Source organism: Scyliorhinus canicula, chromosome 26, assembly GCF_902713615.1.
Source record: "Scyliorhinus canicula chromosome 26, sScyCan1.1, whole genome shotgun sequence".
NCBI lineage: Eukaryota > Metazoa > Chordata > Chondrichthyes > Carcharhiniformes > Scyliorhinidae > Scyliorhinus > Scyliorhinus canicula.
Genome location: NC_052171.1, coordinates 4251126 through 4266319, shown reverse-complemented (window position 1 = coordinate 4266319; position 15194 = coordinate 4251126). Strand labels below are relative to the sequence as shown.

Sequence of the window (15194 nt, the reverse complement as noted above, 5' to 3'; positions counted from 1 at the left end):
GGAACAGAAATTTTACTTAAAAATGTGCTCAAATGGCCTCATGGTGGTAATGAACTTGGAAGAAAGTGGCTGGCTGAGTTTTTTTTTTTGCTCAGTTAACCTAGGAAGTCTCTAGGTTAGTCTAGGAAGCTCTAGGAAGTCGGGTCTGTTTCCACAGTCTCCCAAGTGAAGCTAGAAAATACTTTTTTCAGCTTTTGCAGAAGCTTTTAAATCAACTTCCCATCTGTGCTTCAGGGTTTTGTCACCCTCCCGTGATACTAGAAATATTAAGGCAGTCGGCAAGAGATTCATTTAACTTCATCAAGTAAAATGTCAAAAATCTTAAATAACTGCCAAAACAGAATGTGTGACTTCAAAGCCTGAGATGGAAAACATCATCATTCACAGGGCAAGTTTATACATTCAGAAAAAATGCTGTGACAGCAGGCTGAAAAGTTAAAAGAAGGTGGAATTTCTGCCAGCGGCCAAGATTTTATCTTCATAAATATAGAGTGTGCGCACACAAATGAAACACAGCCTGAGGGTCTCAAGCTTCCAGGCCTATTCTCAACTGCAGGACAAACTGACAGAATGTAGTTTCCGAAACAAACAAACACATTCTGTGCAAGAGTTTCAGCTTCCTCCATCGCAGCAGCTGTTGCACGGTGCTCGGTTGCTGACCGAAATTTTCGCACTGCTCAAAGATTCAGTCAGAGCTGTGCCATGATGATGCCATTCTTACAGCAAGGTCATGCCATTTGCTGAGGAAAATGCAACTTATTACACTAGAAAATTGTGTAATTCCACTGCAAATTCTATTTTGACAGCTCCTAATGAAGGCTCATTGATCTCCTCACACTCTGTTGCCCACTATGAAGTAGCCAATACACTTTTCCACTTAGCAGTAGCCTGTTTTGAATGCCACAGTTAGGAGATAGCAGATAGCAGAACGGGGCAAGGCCATAACCCTACAGTTTCTACCTTCATTGGGACAGGATCTAAGCAGAGCTTTAAGTGGTAAGTGACCAGTTTTGACCATTTGAACACGCAAACGTGGACAAACAATATCTCACAAGTCCCAAAAGATGTGCTTGTTAGGTGAATTTTGAATTCTCCCTCTGTGTACTCGAACAGGCGGCAGAGTGTGGCGACTTGGGGCTTTTCACAGTAACTTCATTGTAGTGTTAATGTAAGTCTACTTGTGACAATAATGAAGATTATTAAAATTATCGTTATTATGGAAATATCTGCATCTACTGACACACGATCACTTACTTGGCTGACTGAGTTGTCAAGCATTTTCCCAATCTTCATGGGATTGGAAAAATACTCAGCAATTCTCAGTCAGCTGTCATAGCCAGAGTAAAATCTGTTTCTGTTACTGTTCTCCTCAAATAAGATACAGACATGCACCATTCACAACCACAGAAGATAGTTTATAACCAATTAAATATTTCTGAATTGTAGGAAATGTACAGTCAAACAGATCATAGCTGTGTCAGGCACGCTGAGTGATTGCACTGTTGCTGTTGATGATTGTGAATTTTAATCCCAGTCAAGAGGCTTCTTTGAACAAAATAAGTCAAGACTGGCACTCAGTGCAGTAAAGGGGCAGGAGGTGCTGAGAGATTGAAAACAGTGAACCTGTCTGCCCTCTCAGTTGAATGTAAACAATCCCCTGCCAGGGATCTTCCATCCTTGTCCTGGCGAATATTAATCCCTCAGTCACAATCATTAAACAAAGAAATTAACTGGCCAGTGTCACCTAGCTGTTTGTGAGAGTTTGCTGTGTGCAAATAGCACGTCTCCTACTGCACGACAGTAACCACACTTCAAAACGATTTCTCTGGCTGTAAAGTACTTTGGGACATCCTGAAGGGCACTCCATAAATGTACATTTTTTTTGTTTCACAGCCAGATTCCAGAAACAGCAATGTAATCAAGATCTGTTTTCATGCTGTTTACATAGAATTTACAGTGCAGAAGGAGGCCATTCAGCCCATCGAGTCTGCACCGGCTCTTGGAAAGAGCATCCTACCTAAGGTCAACACCTCCACCCTATCCCCATAACCCAGTAACCCCACCCAACACTAAGGGCAATTTTGGACACTAAGGTCAATTTTAGCATCGCCAATCCACCTAACCTGCACATCTTTAGACTGTGGGAGGAAACCTGAGTACCCGGAGGAAACCCACGCATACACGGGGAGGATGTGCAGACTCTGCACAGAGTGACCCAGCCGGGAATCGAACCTGGGACCCTGGAGCTGTGAAGCGATTGTGCTATCCACAATGCTACCGTGCTGACAAAAAAAAATATTGGTTAGCACCCCTATTTGTTTCTTCAAAATAGTGTGATGGGTCCTCCTGAGAGAGAGTTTAAAAGTCTCTTCAAAAAGTCAGCACCCCCCACCAGTGAAGCACTTCCTCAGTACTGCACTGGCATACCAGCCTGTCTTCCAGTTTCTGGAGTGGGATTGGAATTCCAGATCCTCTGACTCAGAAGCACACCTGCTCCCCATTGACTCACAGCCTCACCAACAAGTGGTGCTGGTGCCAAAAGGATACATGGATAATCAGTCTTACTTTATTTCTTGTGACTTTATAGACACATGGAACTAAGCACTGCTGGCCCATGAGGAAGACGAAAATTTAAACATTGGTTCCAGTATACTTTTGCTGCTACTTGCACCCAGCCTAAAAAGGTCAATATTGGCTGTGCCATGTGGTCTTGTTGACTCAGCGATCAATGGCTCTGCTCATCTTCAGTAGAAACGCCAGGTTTCAAAAACTGCTGACAAAAGGTTCAAAAATATAACTGGGAATCACATTACATTGTCAACATAAAAAGGCTGCAAGAGGACTTTCACAGCTGATATAAGCCAGACGTGCTGGCCTTGGAAATCAGTTATTTGAGGTGGCAACATTGCTGGGAAGAATCAGAGGGTCATAGAATGGTCACAGCACTGAAGGAGAACATTCAGCAAAATGAGCCACTGCCACCTTTTTGCAAGAGCAAATTTAGGAAATCTCACTCGCCCACTTTTTCCCATAGCCTCGCAAATGTTCTGCTTTCTGATGCATATCCACATCCCTTTGAAAATCCCAATTGAAACCATTTCTAGTACCTTTCCAAACAGTGCATTCCACAAATCCTAACTGTGCAAAGAAGCTTTTCCTCAAGTCACCTTTGACCAATCAATTTAGCTCTGTCTTCTTTGGCTCTCGACCCTAATGGAACCAGTTTCTCCTCATCTACTTTGTCTAGTCGCCTTATGATTTTGAACACCTTTATGAAATCTCTGCAACCTCTCATCTCTAAGGAAAGCAACTGCTTAGAAAGAATAAACTCAAACTTAGTTTGACGAAGTCATGTTGTAACATATTGCTGTAACTAGATTAGTATTCACCCTCCAATTTGAGCTTTTAAGTTATCTTATGTTACATAAAAAGCATTTATGAAAAGTGCAACTTTGAAACAATGATACTGCTGATTTTGTTGCTCTTCCATTCACGTTTGTGTAAAAACTCAGATTATTCCAAAAATTCAGCTTTTTGGACATTTTGTGTGGGAGTGAATTTCACAGATTCACCACTCTGTGGGTGAAGACATTTCTCTTCACCTCAGTCGTAAAAGGCTTATCTGCAAACTATGACCCCCCCCCCCCCCCCCCCCAACCCCGAACTCTGGACTCCCCACCATCGTGAGATGTGGGCATCACTGGCCAGGCCAGAATTTATTGCTGATCCGAATTACCCTTTGAGGAGGTGTGCAGTCTTCTTGAACTACCGCAGTTCATGTGAAAACACTCAACAGTGCCAGCGAAGGAACAGTGATATCGTTCCAAGTTCAGATGGTGTGTGACTTGGAGGGGAACTTTCAGGCGTGGACTGCTTCAGTACCTGAGGAGTCATAAATGGTTTTAAACATTGTGCAATCATCAACAAAATTCCCATTTTTGAGCTTATGGCAGCAGGAAGGTCATTGATGAAGCAGCTGAAAATGGTTGGCCCTAGGACACGACCTTGGGGGTTTCCTGTAACGATGCCCTTGAATTCGCTGGAATATTGTTTCAGTTTTGGTTTCCTTATTCAAGGAAGGATGTTCTTGCAATGGAGGGAGTGCTGTGAAGGTTTACCAGGCTGATTCCTGGGATGGAGAGACTGTCATGTGAGGACAGACTAAGTTGGTTTGGAATATACTCATTGGCGTTTAGAAAAATGAGAGGGGATCTCATAGAAACTTTTAAAATTCTAACAGGATGAGACCGGGTCGATTCAGAAAGAATGTTCACGATGGTGGTGTTGGGGGGGTGGGGGGGGGGGGGGGGGGGGGGGGGGGTCCCCCCCCCAGAGCTAGGGGTCATAATTTGAGGATAAGTTTTTTAGGACAGGTGAGGAGAAATTTCTTCACTCAGAGAGTGGTGAATCTGTGGAAGTAGTTGAGGGCAAAATGTTGTGTAATTTAAAGATGGAATTAGAAATAGCTCTTGGGGCTAAAAGGATCAAGAGATATGGGGGGAAGATGCGACCAGGGTATTGAACTTGATGATCAGCCATGATCATACTGAATGGCGGAGCAGGCTCATAGGGCCGAATGGCCTCCTCCTCTTTCTATTTTTCTATGTTTGTAACTGGACTTCCAAGCACCACAGCCATTTTTGTTTGTGCGAGATATGAATCCAACCAGGGAAGAGTTGTCTCCTTGATTCCCAATGATTTTAATTTTGCTGGGAATCCTTGATACCACACTCTTGTCAAATATTGCCTTGGCGTGAAGGGCAGTCGCTCTCACCTCACCTGTTCATGTAATCTCATTTGTCCATGTTTGGTTAAATTGAAAATATGTACTTGTCATAATTACTGCAGGCGAATGGATCAAAATTATCAGCAAGTGTGGGTAAAGGAGAATTATTGACATGGGTGGCTTTGCTAAAGGCCAATCATGTCACTTATTCCATGCTGTGTTCTCCTGCTGCGTACAACTTTACCTTAAAATAAATTATCAGTAGAGGTCTGGCCTATGAAAATTCCACCTTCACAACATTTTATTTCCCATTGTGGCAAATACAATTGGCACATTCTTCCAATGATGAAATCCCTTCAAAACCATCTATGTCCAGAGCTACTCCTATTAGTGTTCATGCCTTTTTTTGTGCTCCTCATTGAGAACTGCAACACCCACCAGCTCCAGACAACATTACTTTAAGTAGTTAATAATCAGCTACTTTTGGAATAATATTATGGTTCTATTTTGTTCAATACTTGGGAGTCTAACGGAGGTTATACTGGACGTATATCCATCAAAAACTTGCTCCCATTTCTACGGAACAGAATATACTAGCATGTGTATAGTCCTGTCCTGTCAATAAATCTGATTTTATAATTTGTTTCCCATCATCTCCCTGAAAAAACTGTCTTTTTAAAACTTACTTTCCTTTCTCAACATCGTTCTCAGCAGAAAACTTTTGGCATTTACAGAAGATCATAGAATTCACAGTGCAGAAGGAAGCCATCTGGCCCATCAAGTCTGCACCTTCTCTTTGAAAGGGCACCCTACCCAAGCACAATCCCATAACCCAGTAACCGCACCCAACACTAAGGGCAATTTTGGACACTCAGGGCAATTTATCATGGCCAATCAACCTAATCTGCACATCTTTGGACTGTGGGAGGAAAACGGAGCACCCGGAGGAAACCCACGCAGAACAGACTCCGCACAGACAGGGAATCGAACCTGGGACCCTTGGAGCTGTGAAGCAATTGTGCTAACCACCATGCTAACGTGACAATTATCCACATAAATGTATAATTGCAAATAACTGACTGCTGTTTTTTGTTTGGCACTGATAGGACTGGTACTCCGACAATTATGTCAGTGAGTTGTTAAATGATGATGAAAAAAGGCTTTTATTATGAAATTAATTGGAAAATGTAAATGTGATCCTTCTGGGTTTGAATGGAGCCACTACTTGGGAAAGTGATGGTTTGAAGACTGCATTAGCAGATTTGCGCGAATAAATAGAAGTTGTTAGAATGAAGAAGCTTACTCTCCGAACAGTTTAATATATATATATGAATGTATAAATGAAGCGGCAGTGTACAGGACTGGGTTGATGAGGCACTGTCCAAACCCCAAGCTGAGGAAGCTGGGTTGTAAACGGACTGGAAGCCTCATATTGTATGTGATCTCTTGTGCAGTTGCTCCCTCATGAACTCGCTGTCCATTTGTGTCGCAGTGGTGTATCGTATTCCTACATACCTGCATCACACGCTCCCTTCTGGATCAGGATTACAGGAAGCGCGTTTGAGGACTGATGCCTGCGGCTCAAAGCCTTCAGGTTGCAGATGTTCTTGTAAGTTTGCCCATCACTCCCACACACTTGATCGCTGTGCATGCAGCCGCAGATGCCCTTCTTGCGTTTGCCAGCGGAGTAGATGCACTGGAAGCCATCTGCACACACACCATGCATGTCATCCCGGCCCCCGCAGCTTTCACCCTCAGCCGCGGCGCATAAAGTGCAGCAACCACAAGTGTCCTTCACCTGGCCCTCAGAGCAATTCACCGGCGTCGGGGGGCATCTGGAAGTATCGCAGACCTCGGGGCAAACGTGCCTCACCACCCTGCCGTTCACTGCGACGAGGCACAAGCTTAATAGCAGCCCAGCGTTTAACATGGTCCAAGAAGACGAGGAAAGCTTGCTTTCCGCCTGCAATAATGTTTCAAACCCCACAGGAACTGGGGGCGAATGCAACAGTGTTGTTACTTCTCTCCCAGCGGGTCGGTGCACTGCACAGAACTTGCAGGAGAAATGAAAAGCAGTTCCCCACCCCCTTTCCAGGACTGGAATGAGTGCTGAGCTGAATGCTTTATTTCTCCGGATGGAACAGCTCAGCAATGCCACTTCTCAAGTTTCTCCTGGCTTATGGATGTAGTTTGTTGTCTGTTGCTGTGGGAAAGTAGGGCAAGGACCAAAGCCAATGAAATCTGTGCCAAAATCCCCTCCACCAAGCCCATTGGATGTTTCCCATTAAGTGCATTCTTTGCAAAAAGATTTAACCCTTGCAAGCAGCCCACTTGAGATCAGTTCTGAACAAGAGCCGTTTTCAAATTAACCCTTTAGACTATTTATGCGAACGTCCTTTTATGGGGCCGAGCAGCCTGCACGATTATTTTACAACCGGCATCAGAAAAGAAGCTTGCATATTTTTCATGCGAGGCTTATCTCCTCAAACAGTTGGGAGGAGGACAATAGATCTTGGATTAGCTTTTCTGTTCGAAAATACATGCCATGTTCTCAATCTTCCTTCCAAAAATAAGATGTCGTAAAGAAAGCACCGTGTAGAATGTCAGCTCCGTTCAGTTGTCAGCCCTCTCAACTCTGAACCAAAAAGCTTCAGCCCCAGGACAGAAGACCACAGCTCAGGCTGACAGCGAAGAGCGTGATGTATTGCCAGAGATGGCATTTTTCGCCTGAAGTGTTCAAGATGCAAAAAGGATGGACAACAGGCACTGTGTGGAGGCAGAAAATTCTTATGATTCCCTGATCATTTTTGTTTTGCCCCAGCCATTGTCAGTCGATCCAGACTTTCTGCCCATTTATTTCATTTGCTGCTTGTGGGATCTCTTTTTCTACCAGACAACAGGAGTTGCTTGTGAAACACTGGAACCTTGTAGGTCAAGAAACACGCTATGTTAACACTGACCCTAGGGAAGTTAAGGACAGTATTAGATGAACACCAAACGTTCGAAATGTTTTTCCAAAGATTTATTCATTCATGTATTGGATTTGTTTATTGTCACGTGAAAAGTATTTTTCTGCATGCAGCTCAAACAGATCATTTAGTACACAAAAAGAAAATACGTAATCGGGCAACACAAAGCACACAATGTAAATACATAGACACCGGCATCGGGTAAAGCATACAGGAGTGTAGTGATAATCAGTTCAGTCCATAAGAGGGTCGTTTAGGAGTCTGGTAACAGCGGGGAAGAAGCTGGTTTTGAATCTCTTTGTGCATGTTCTCAGACTTCTGTATCTTCTGCCTGATGGAGGAAGTTGGAAGAGTGAGTAAACCAGGTGGGAGGGGTCTTTGATTATGCTGCCCACTTTCCCAAGGCAGTGGGAAGTGTAGATAGAGTCAATGGATGGGAGACCGGTTTGTGTGATGGACTGGGCTGTGTTCACGAATTTGAAGTTTTTTTGCGGTCTTGGCCGAGCAGTTGCCATGCCAGGCTGTGATGCAACCAGATAGGATGCTTACTATGATATGGCATCTGTAAAAGTTGGTAAGAGTCAGTGTGGGCATGCCGAATTTCGTTAATTTCCTGAGGAAGTATAGGCGCTGTTGTGCTTTCTTGGTCGTAGAGTCGACGTGGGTGGACCAGGACAGATTTATGGTGATGTATGCACTGAGGAAGTTGAAGCTGTCAACCAGCTCAATGTACGTATCATTGACAATGCCTGTATTTGTTGCCCAAACCTAATTGTCCTTTAGAAGGTCATGGTGAGCTGCCTTCTTGAATCACTGCAATCCACAGGGCTGGGGTTCGGGAAGAAGATCCAGGATTTTGACCCAACAACACTGAAGGTGATACTTCTAAGTCGGGATGGTGTGTTGCAGAGAACAGCAAATAAGCTTCAGGAGTCATTAACCAACAAAAGACAGCTAAAAAGTTGATGAAAAGAAAAAGCATAGAATACAAAGTAAACGAACCTGGAATATAAAAACAGATTGTAAAATCTTTTGCAAGCATGTCGAAAGGAGAGCAGCTGAAATAAATATTAGTCATTTCGAAGAAGGAGAAGTTCGCATGAGGAAATACCAGTTATGTGGAACAAATATTTTCATTTATCTTCACAGCGGAAGACACATGTTACATACTAGAAATAGAGAATAGCCGGGGCGCGATTTAAGAATGAAGGTAAGTAATATCAGTAGAGAAAAGCGATTGCTGAAAGGGCCTAAAATCTGATGAATCGGCAGGAGGTGATGGCCTACACCCTCGGGTTCTGAAAGAGATACTTGCAGAGATAGTAGATGCACTGGTTATTATTTTCCAAAATTCCCTCGATTCTGGAACAGTCCCAGCTGATTGGAAGTTAGCAAATATAATTCTTCACCACTGGAAAGGAGAGAAAGAAAACAGGAAATCATGGGCCTGATATCGGTTGGTGGCAAAATGCTGCAATCTATTATTGAGGAAATCTTAACAAAGCAGCAAGAAAGTCAAAGTATAATCAAACAAAGTCAACGTGGTTTTATTGAAGGGAAATCGTGTTCACACATTGATTAAATTGTTTGAAGATGTAGCTAGAAGGATAGATAAAGGGGAACTGCTAGATGTTTACTTTGATTTCCAAAAGGCATAAGGTGGCAACAAAAGGTTAATACTCCAGATAAAGGCTCAGGGTGCTCGGGGTAATATATTAGCATGGACAGAGACTAGCTAATGGATAAAAAGCAAAGAGTACACTTAATGGGGCATTTTCAGATTAACTGGTGGAGTGTCACAAGGGTTAGTGCTTGGGACTCAGCTATTGACTTAATTACACAGTGACCAAGAATAATGCATCAAAGTTTGCTAATGCAAAGCTTGGTGCTATATTGGCTGTGAGGAGACACAAAGAGGCTACAAAGAGATAGAGGACAGATGCTTACCAAAAAATGGCAACGTGCCAGTCACGATGAGAAATAGAGTGAAAATCAATGGAATTATGAGCCTCTGAAAGAATTTTATTCCCCCTTTGTGAATCACTTGCGCAAACTCTTGGCGGCCTCCCACTAATTCGCTCGCCCCAGAAAAAAAATGTAATCACTGGGGAGCTCCATTTAAACCTCTCCCCAGCACATTTCTCCTGACTATTCAACTTCTCTTCCCCCCCCCCCCCCCTCCACTGCCAACCTCGCATTAGGTGACAGGACTATTGAGTGGATTGGTGGCTCCCATGTCTGGAGCCTCACGGGGCACCTCAAAGAAGGCCCTGTCATGGGGCTGGTTTAGCACACTGGGCTAAATCGCTGACTTTTAAAGCAGTCCAAGGCAGGCCAGCAGCACGGTTCAATTCCCGTATCAGCCTCCCCAAACAGGTGTCGGAATGTGGTGACTAGGGGCTTTTCACAGTCACTTCATTGAAGCCTACTCGCGATTATAAGCGACTTTCATGACCTGTAACAGGGTGAGTGATAATAGCCTTCACCATACAGTCTTGCATTGGGATTCACATCCTGTGTTATGTAAACTCTTGTATGAACAGTGAGGTTCAATGCTTGGAACTCCAAACATTTTGGTTGAACCAAATAAACAAATGAAATAAACTGAGGGACAAAATAAAAGGGGCAGCCCCTTAAAGGAATACTGTCTTAAACAAAAATTAATCACAAATTAAACTTAAAATTTCAAACTAAAATGTGATTAAAAGGGTCAATCAAGCACCCCAGTCCTTGCATAGCCCAGCGGGCACAGAAGGCCGAGATGGTACCCGCGGATACCGCATGAACCCTCTCCAGGAACATCTGGCCGTAAATGTGGCCATGATAGAGGAGCATATAGTGGGCTCAGATGACCCTCAGTCGCCCGCTGCCTGGACCTGTTTATGGCAAATTTGGCCAGGCCCAGAAGCAGGTTTACGAGGATGCTTGGAACTCCAGTCAGTGGCAGTAAACTTTAGCTGTGCATATTTAATTGGCACAATTGACTTTTCACTGAAGCATGAAATTGCTTGTCAGGCTAATGAATGCTTCTTGTGACAAACAAGTACAGATAATTAGAGTGAAGCCTACAATTAGCGTAGGTACACATCTAGAGGACACCCTCATTCTCCCATGTCACAGCCCTATGCACTTATTCCTGAGAGACCAACGTCCAGGACAAGTGGAATTGTTATTCAATAGAGCTTACCCCTTGATCCTCAGAGTTCTGCCTGTGTGTGGGGCACTACTCATAGTCGGTTGTGCTTTTCCAAGTGAGATGGTCTTCATTCCTCATGAGGCAGGGATGCAAACCATTCCTGAGAACCCCACTCTGCCTTATAGCCTGGCCTCTCATTGGACACCATTTAGGAACCTTACAGTCATCCCCAGTACTGACATCAGTATTCACCTCCTCCCATCCACTTTTTCCAGCTCTCACTAAGGATGGGTACTCCCTCAGTGGTGATGTGGCCACAACCCCAGCAAGACCCGCCTGTACTATGGTGGAAATTTTGAGCTCAAATTCTACGCTCGTGAGAACCTCGGTGTGAGCTTGAAATCCGGAGACAATCGAAAAACGCGATTCTCTCTGGCGTGATTGGATTCTGGACTTTTCACCCTCTCTGACTCTCTAGTGGAGTAATGCTGTGGGAGTCCAGGAACCTCATGCACTTGCATGTTATTAGCGAACACTCTCTCCCGACCTTTCTCCCGAACAGAGTAACATCATGCAGGTGCCTGTTGATTATTCCGTGAGTGGGAAAAGTCCGGAGAGTGTGCTCACTAATGAAATGCTGTATTAAAATTAGGTTCCAGGGCCCCTGTGGTGCAATTCACTCAACTCCACCGTGGGTGGGGGGGGTGGTGCTTCGAAATTACAAAACCCAATCACGCCAGAAAGAATTACCTTTTTCTTGGCTCAAAATCGCACCCATGGTATGAACATGTCATGTGACTGGATAACAAAGATGAGGGATGGAATACAGTGTGTGGAAATGTGAGGATATCACCTCGGATGTAAGAAGGTAAAAGTCATTTTTTAAAAAAAAGAGACTTTTAAATATTTATGTTCAGAGAGGCTTAGTTATATTTGCACAAGAAACACAGAAAGTTAGTGGCAAGGTACAGCAAGCAATACAAAGGCAAATTGCATGTTGCAACAAGGTGAAAGGACTACAAGAATAAAGAAGGTTTCCTACAATTGTACAGGGATTTGGTGAGACCACACCTGCAATAATGTGCGCAGTTTTGGTCTCCATTTCTCTAAAAGGGCATACGTATCTTGTGGAAGTTCACCAGATTGGTTTCTGGGCTGAGAAGATTATTCTGTGGTGAAAGATTTGTACCCTCTGGAGTTTAGAATGATTATATCGAAACAAACAAGATTCTGAAAAGGCTTGACAAAGTAGACACTGAGAAGTTGTTTCCCTGTCGGAAAATCTCAAACTCAAAGCTGTAGTCTCAGGATAAGGAACCAACCATTTCGGGCTGAGACAAAAATAAATTTATTATCTCAAAGGGTTGTGAATCATTCGAATTCCCTTCCCCAGGGTCTTGTGAAACCTCCATCGTTGAATATATTTAAGGCAGAGAGAAGACAGATTTTTAGCCTGAAGGGAATCAAGGGATATGGGAAGTGGACAGGAAAATACAACTGAGGCAATAAATTAGCCGTGACGGTGTTGCATTTTGAAACATGTTCAAGAGGCCTTATTGTCTACTCCAGCTCCTGTTGCTTCTGTTATTGTCGGTTCATTGGTGGGTTTGCAATTTCATGGAGTTGACAAAGGCTGGCCATGTTACTATTTGTCTTGTATTCCAGGCTAGAATCCATCAGTGCGGTTGGTGGATGATCCTCTGGGATATTGCAGGTGGCCAAGACAACTGTTCACATGTGGTTGTTTCAAACAGTAGTTCTCCATTCGTAATGGAGGGATTTCTGTGAAATGGATGAGCTGTCTTCCTCTTGAAAATGGTTGCTGTCACAGCTGCTATGATATAAAGTAGGTGATTTAAAAAAAATAATAATTATAGTTCATATCACAGTAAATCTGAATGAGCAATGGCACTTTGGGCTAGCATTGCAATATTCTTGCTGCCATATAATTATTTTTCTTGGCCTTTTTTGTTGTTGTCCTCTCCTCCCCTCAGAAGGTGTTGACTCCTTCCAGAAGGCTATGGTTGAATGGCATTCTCTACTCCATCAAGTCACTGTAATAAGACACAGAAGTGCATGAATAGAATGGTAAGCAACAGGGTCAACTGAATACATTGCTTTAGTCCATAATTTTGCTCAATTTGAATCCTGATGCACTCTACTATGCATGTTCTCATAGAATCATAGAATTTACAGTGCAGTCGGAGGCCATTCGGCCCATCGAGTCTATACCTGGCCTTTAAAGAGCACCCTACTTAAGCCCACCTATCTCTGAAACCAAGCAACGTCATTCAACCTTTGGACACTACGGGGCAATTTAGCGTGGCCAATCCACCTAACTCGCACGTCTTTGAACTGTGGAAGGAAACCGGAGCACCCGGAGGAAACTCACGCAGACACGGGAAGATCATACAGACTCCGCACAGACAGTGACCCAAGCCGGGAATCGAACCCGGATCCCTGGCACTGTGGAACAAAGAAAAGTACAGCACAGGAACAGGCCCTTCAGCCCTCCAAGCCTGCGCCGACCATGCTGCCTGTCTAAACTAAAATCTTCAACACTTCCGGTGCCACTGTGCCTGCATAAATATAATATGCCCTCACTGGAAATTATTTTGCATATTACTTCTCCAACTCACAGAAATGGAACAAAGAACAAAGAAAAGTGCAGCACAGGAACAGGCCCTTCAGCCCTCTATGCCTGCGCCGACCATGCTGCCTGTCTAAACTAAAATCTTCTACACTTCCGGGGTCCGTATCCCAACCTATTTATGTATTTGTCAAGATGCCCCTTAAACGTCACTATCGTCCCTGCTTCCACTACCTCCTCCGGCAGCGAGTTCCAGGCACCCACTACCCTCTGTGTAAAAAACTTACCTCGTACATCTCCTCTAAACCTTGCCCATCGCAACTTAAACCTATGCCCCCTAGTAATTGACCCCTTTACCCTAGGAAAAAGTATCTGACTATCCACTCTGTCTGTGCCCCTCATAATTTTGTAGACATCTATCAAGTCGGCCCTCAACCTCCTTTGTTCCTGAGAACAAACCGAGTTTATTCAACCGCTCCTCATAGCTAATGCCCTCCATACCAGGCAACATCCTGGCAAATCTCTTCTGCACCCCCTCTAAAGCCTTAGCGTGGCAACCAGAATTGAACACTATACTCCAAGTGTAGCCCAACTAAGGTTCTATACAGCTGCAACATGACTTGACAATTTTTATACTCAATGCCCCGGCCAATGAAGGCAAGCATGCCGTTTGCCTTCTTGACTATCTTCTCCACCTGTGTTGCCCCTTTCAGTGACCTGTGGACCTGTACACTAAGATCTGTCTGACTGTCAATACTTTTGTGGGTTCTACCATTCACTGTATATTCCCGACCTGCATTAGACCTTCCAAAATGCATTACCTCACATTTGTCCGGATTAAACTCCATCTGCTATTTCCCCGCCCAAGTCTCCAAACAATCTAAATCCTGCTGTATCCTCTGACAGTCCTCATTGCTATCCGCAATTCCACCAACCTTTGTGTCATCCGCAAACATATTAGAGTTGACTGGGTTCTTGGAATATTCAGCCCTCCTGGATGGATGAATGCAGTGGAACAAAGCAGAAGAAGCTTGCCACCATCCACCACTTAATCAGCATGCTTTCCCCCAGATTCATTATCCACCTCCTCCACCACTGCTGTACTGTGGCTGTAAGTGTTACACTCACAATAACTCGCTACATTTCGCTGTACTTGAATACCACAACCTCTAGGCTCTCCTCCTTAGATTATCCTGACTTGGAAATAAATGTATTACTGTCTCTCTACGGCTCAAAGTCATAGAATTCCCTACCGAACGCTTCTGCTGGAGGATCATCACTGCAGGAACTGTAGGTCAGGCCCGCTACCACCTCTCAGGGCAGACATGGATGAGTAGCAAATGGAGTTTTGCCAATGTAGCTGGCAAAACCTGTGAACAAATAATTAGCATTGTTCATTTGGATGTCAGATGGCTGCTTTAATTTTTAAATAATTAATGATGAACAGAAATTTAAACTGATTCTCTGGCTCTGACTGAAAAGCGTTGGTTAACTTCCAGAAATTGCTGGTCACTCGGAGTCACTTTTCCCTTGTTAGGTAGATGTTGCCAGATCCCAGCTGGGACATTCACTGGACACTGCAAGGGAAACAAGAAATTTTTTGATTTGAATGAAGGGAAAACCTGACACCATCTGGTATTTTTTGTTTCAATCAGACTTCCTCCCGCCATCAGTGAGACCTCATTGACGCCAGTTATGAAAATATATGCTGACCAGATTACTCCAGCCTGCTGAAAAAAAGGTACACTGGCAAGCTGCACGCAACAGTAAGTG

General features: G+C 43.9%; 1 protein-coding gene and 1 long non-coding RNA gene across 2 annotated transcripts in view; one reads left to right on the top strand and one right to left on the bottom strand.

Moving 5' to 3' along the window:
• The window catches only part of LOC119957493 (serine protease HTRA1-like), a 28829-nt gene extending 21916 nt beyond the window's left edge, over positions 1 to 6913 (bottom strand). Inside the window, exon 1 of the mRNA XM_038785596.1 lies at positions 6242 to 6913. Within this exon, the coding sequence (XP_038641524.1) occupies positions 6242 to 6656 (415 nt within the window). The 5' untranslated portion in view covers positions 6657 to 6913. The remainder of the gene's footprint in view (positions 1 to 6241) is intronic.
• The window catches only part of LOC119957495, a 195886-nt gene that overhangs the window by 44984 nt on the left and 135708 nt on the right, over positions 1 to 15194 (top strand). Inside the window, exon 2 of the long non-coding RNA XR_005458815.1 lies at positions 15077 to 15187. This is a non-coding gene — a long non-coding RNA (uncharacterized LOC119957495). The remainder of the gene's footprint in view (positions 1 to 15076; positions 15188 to 15194) is intronic.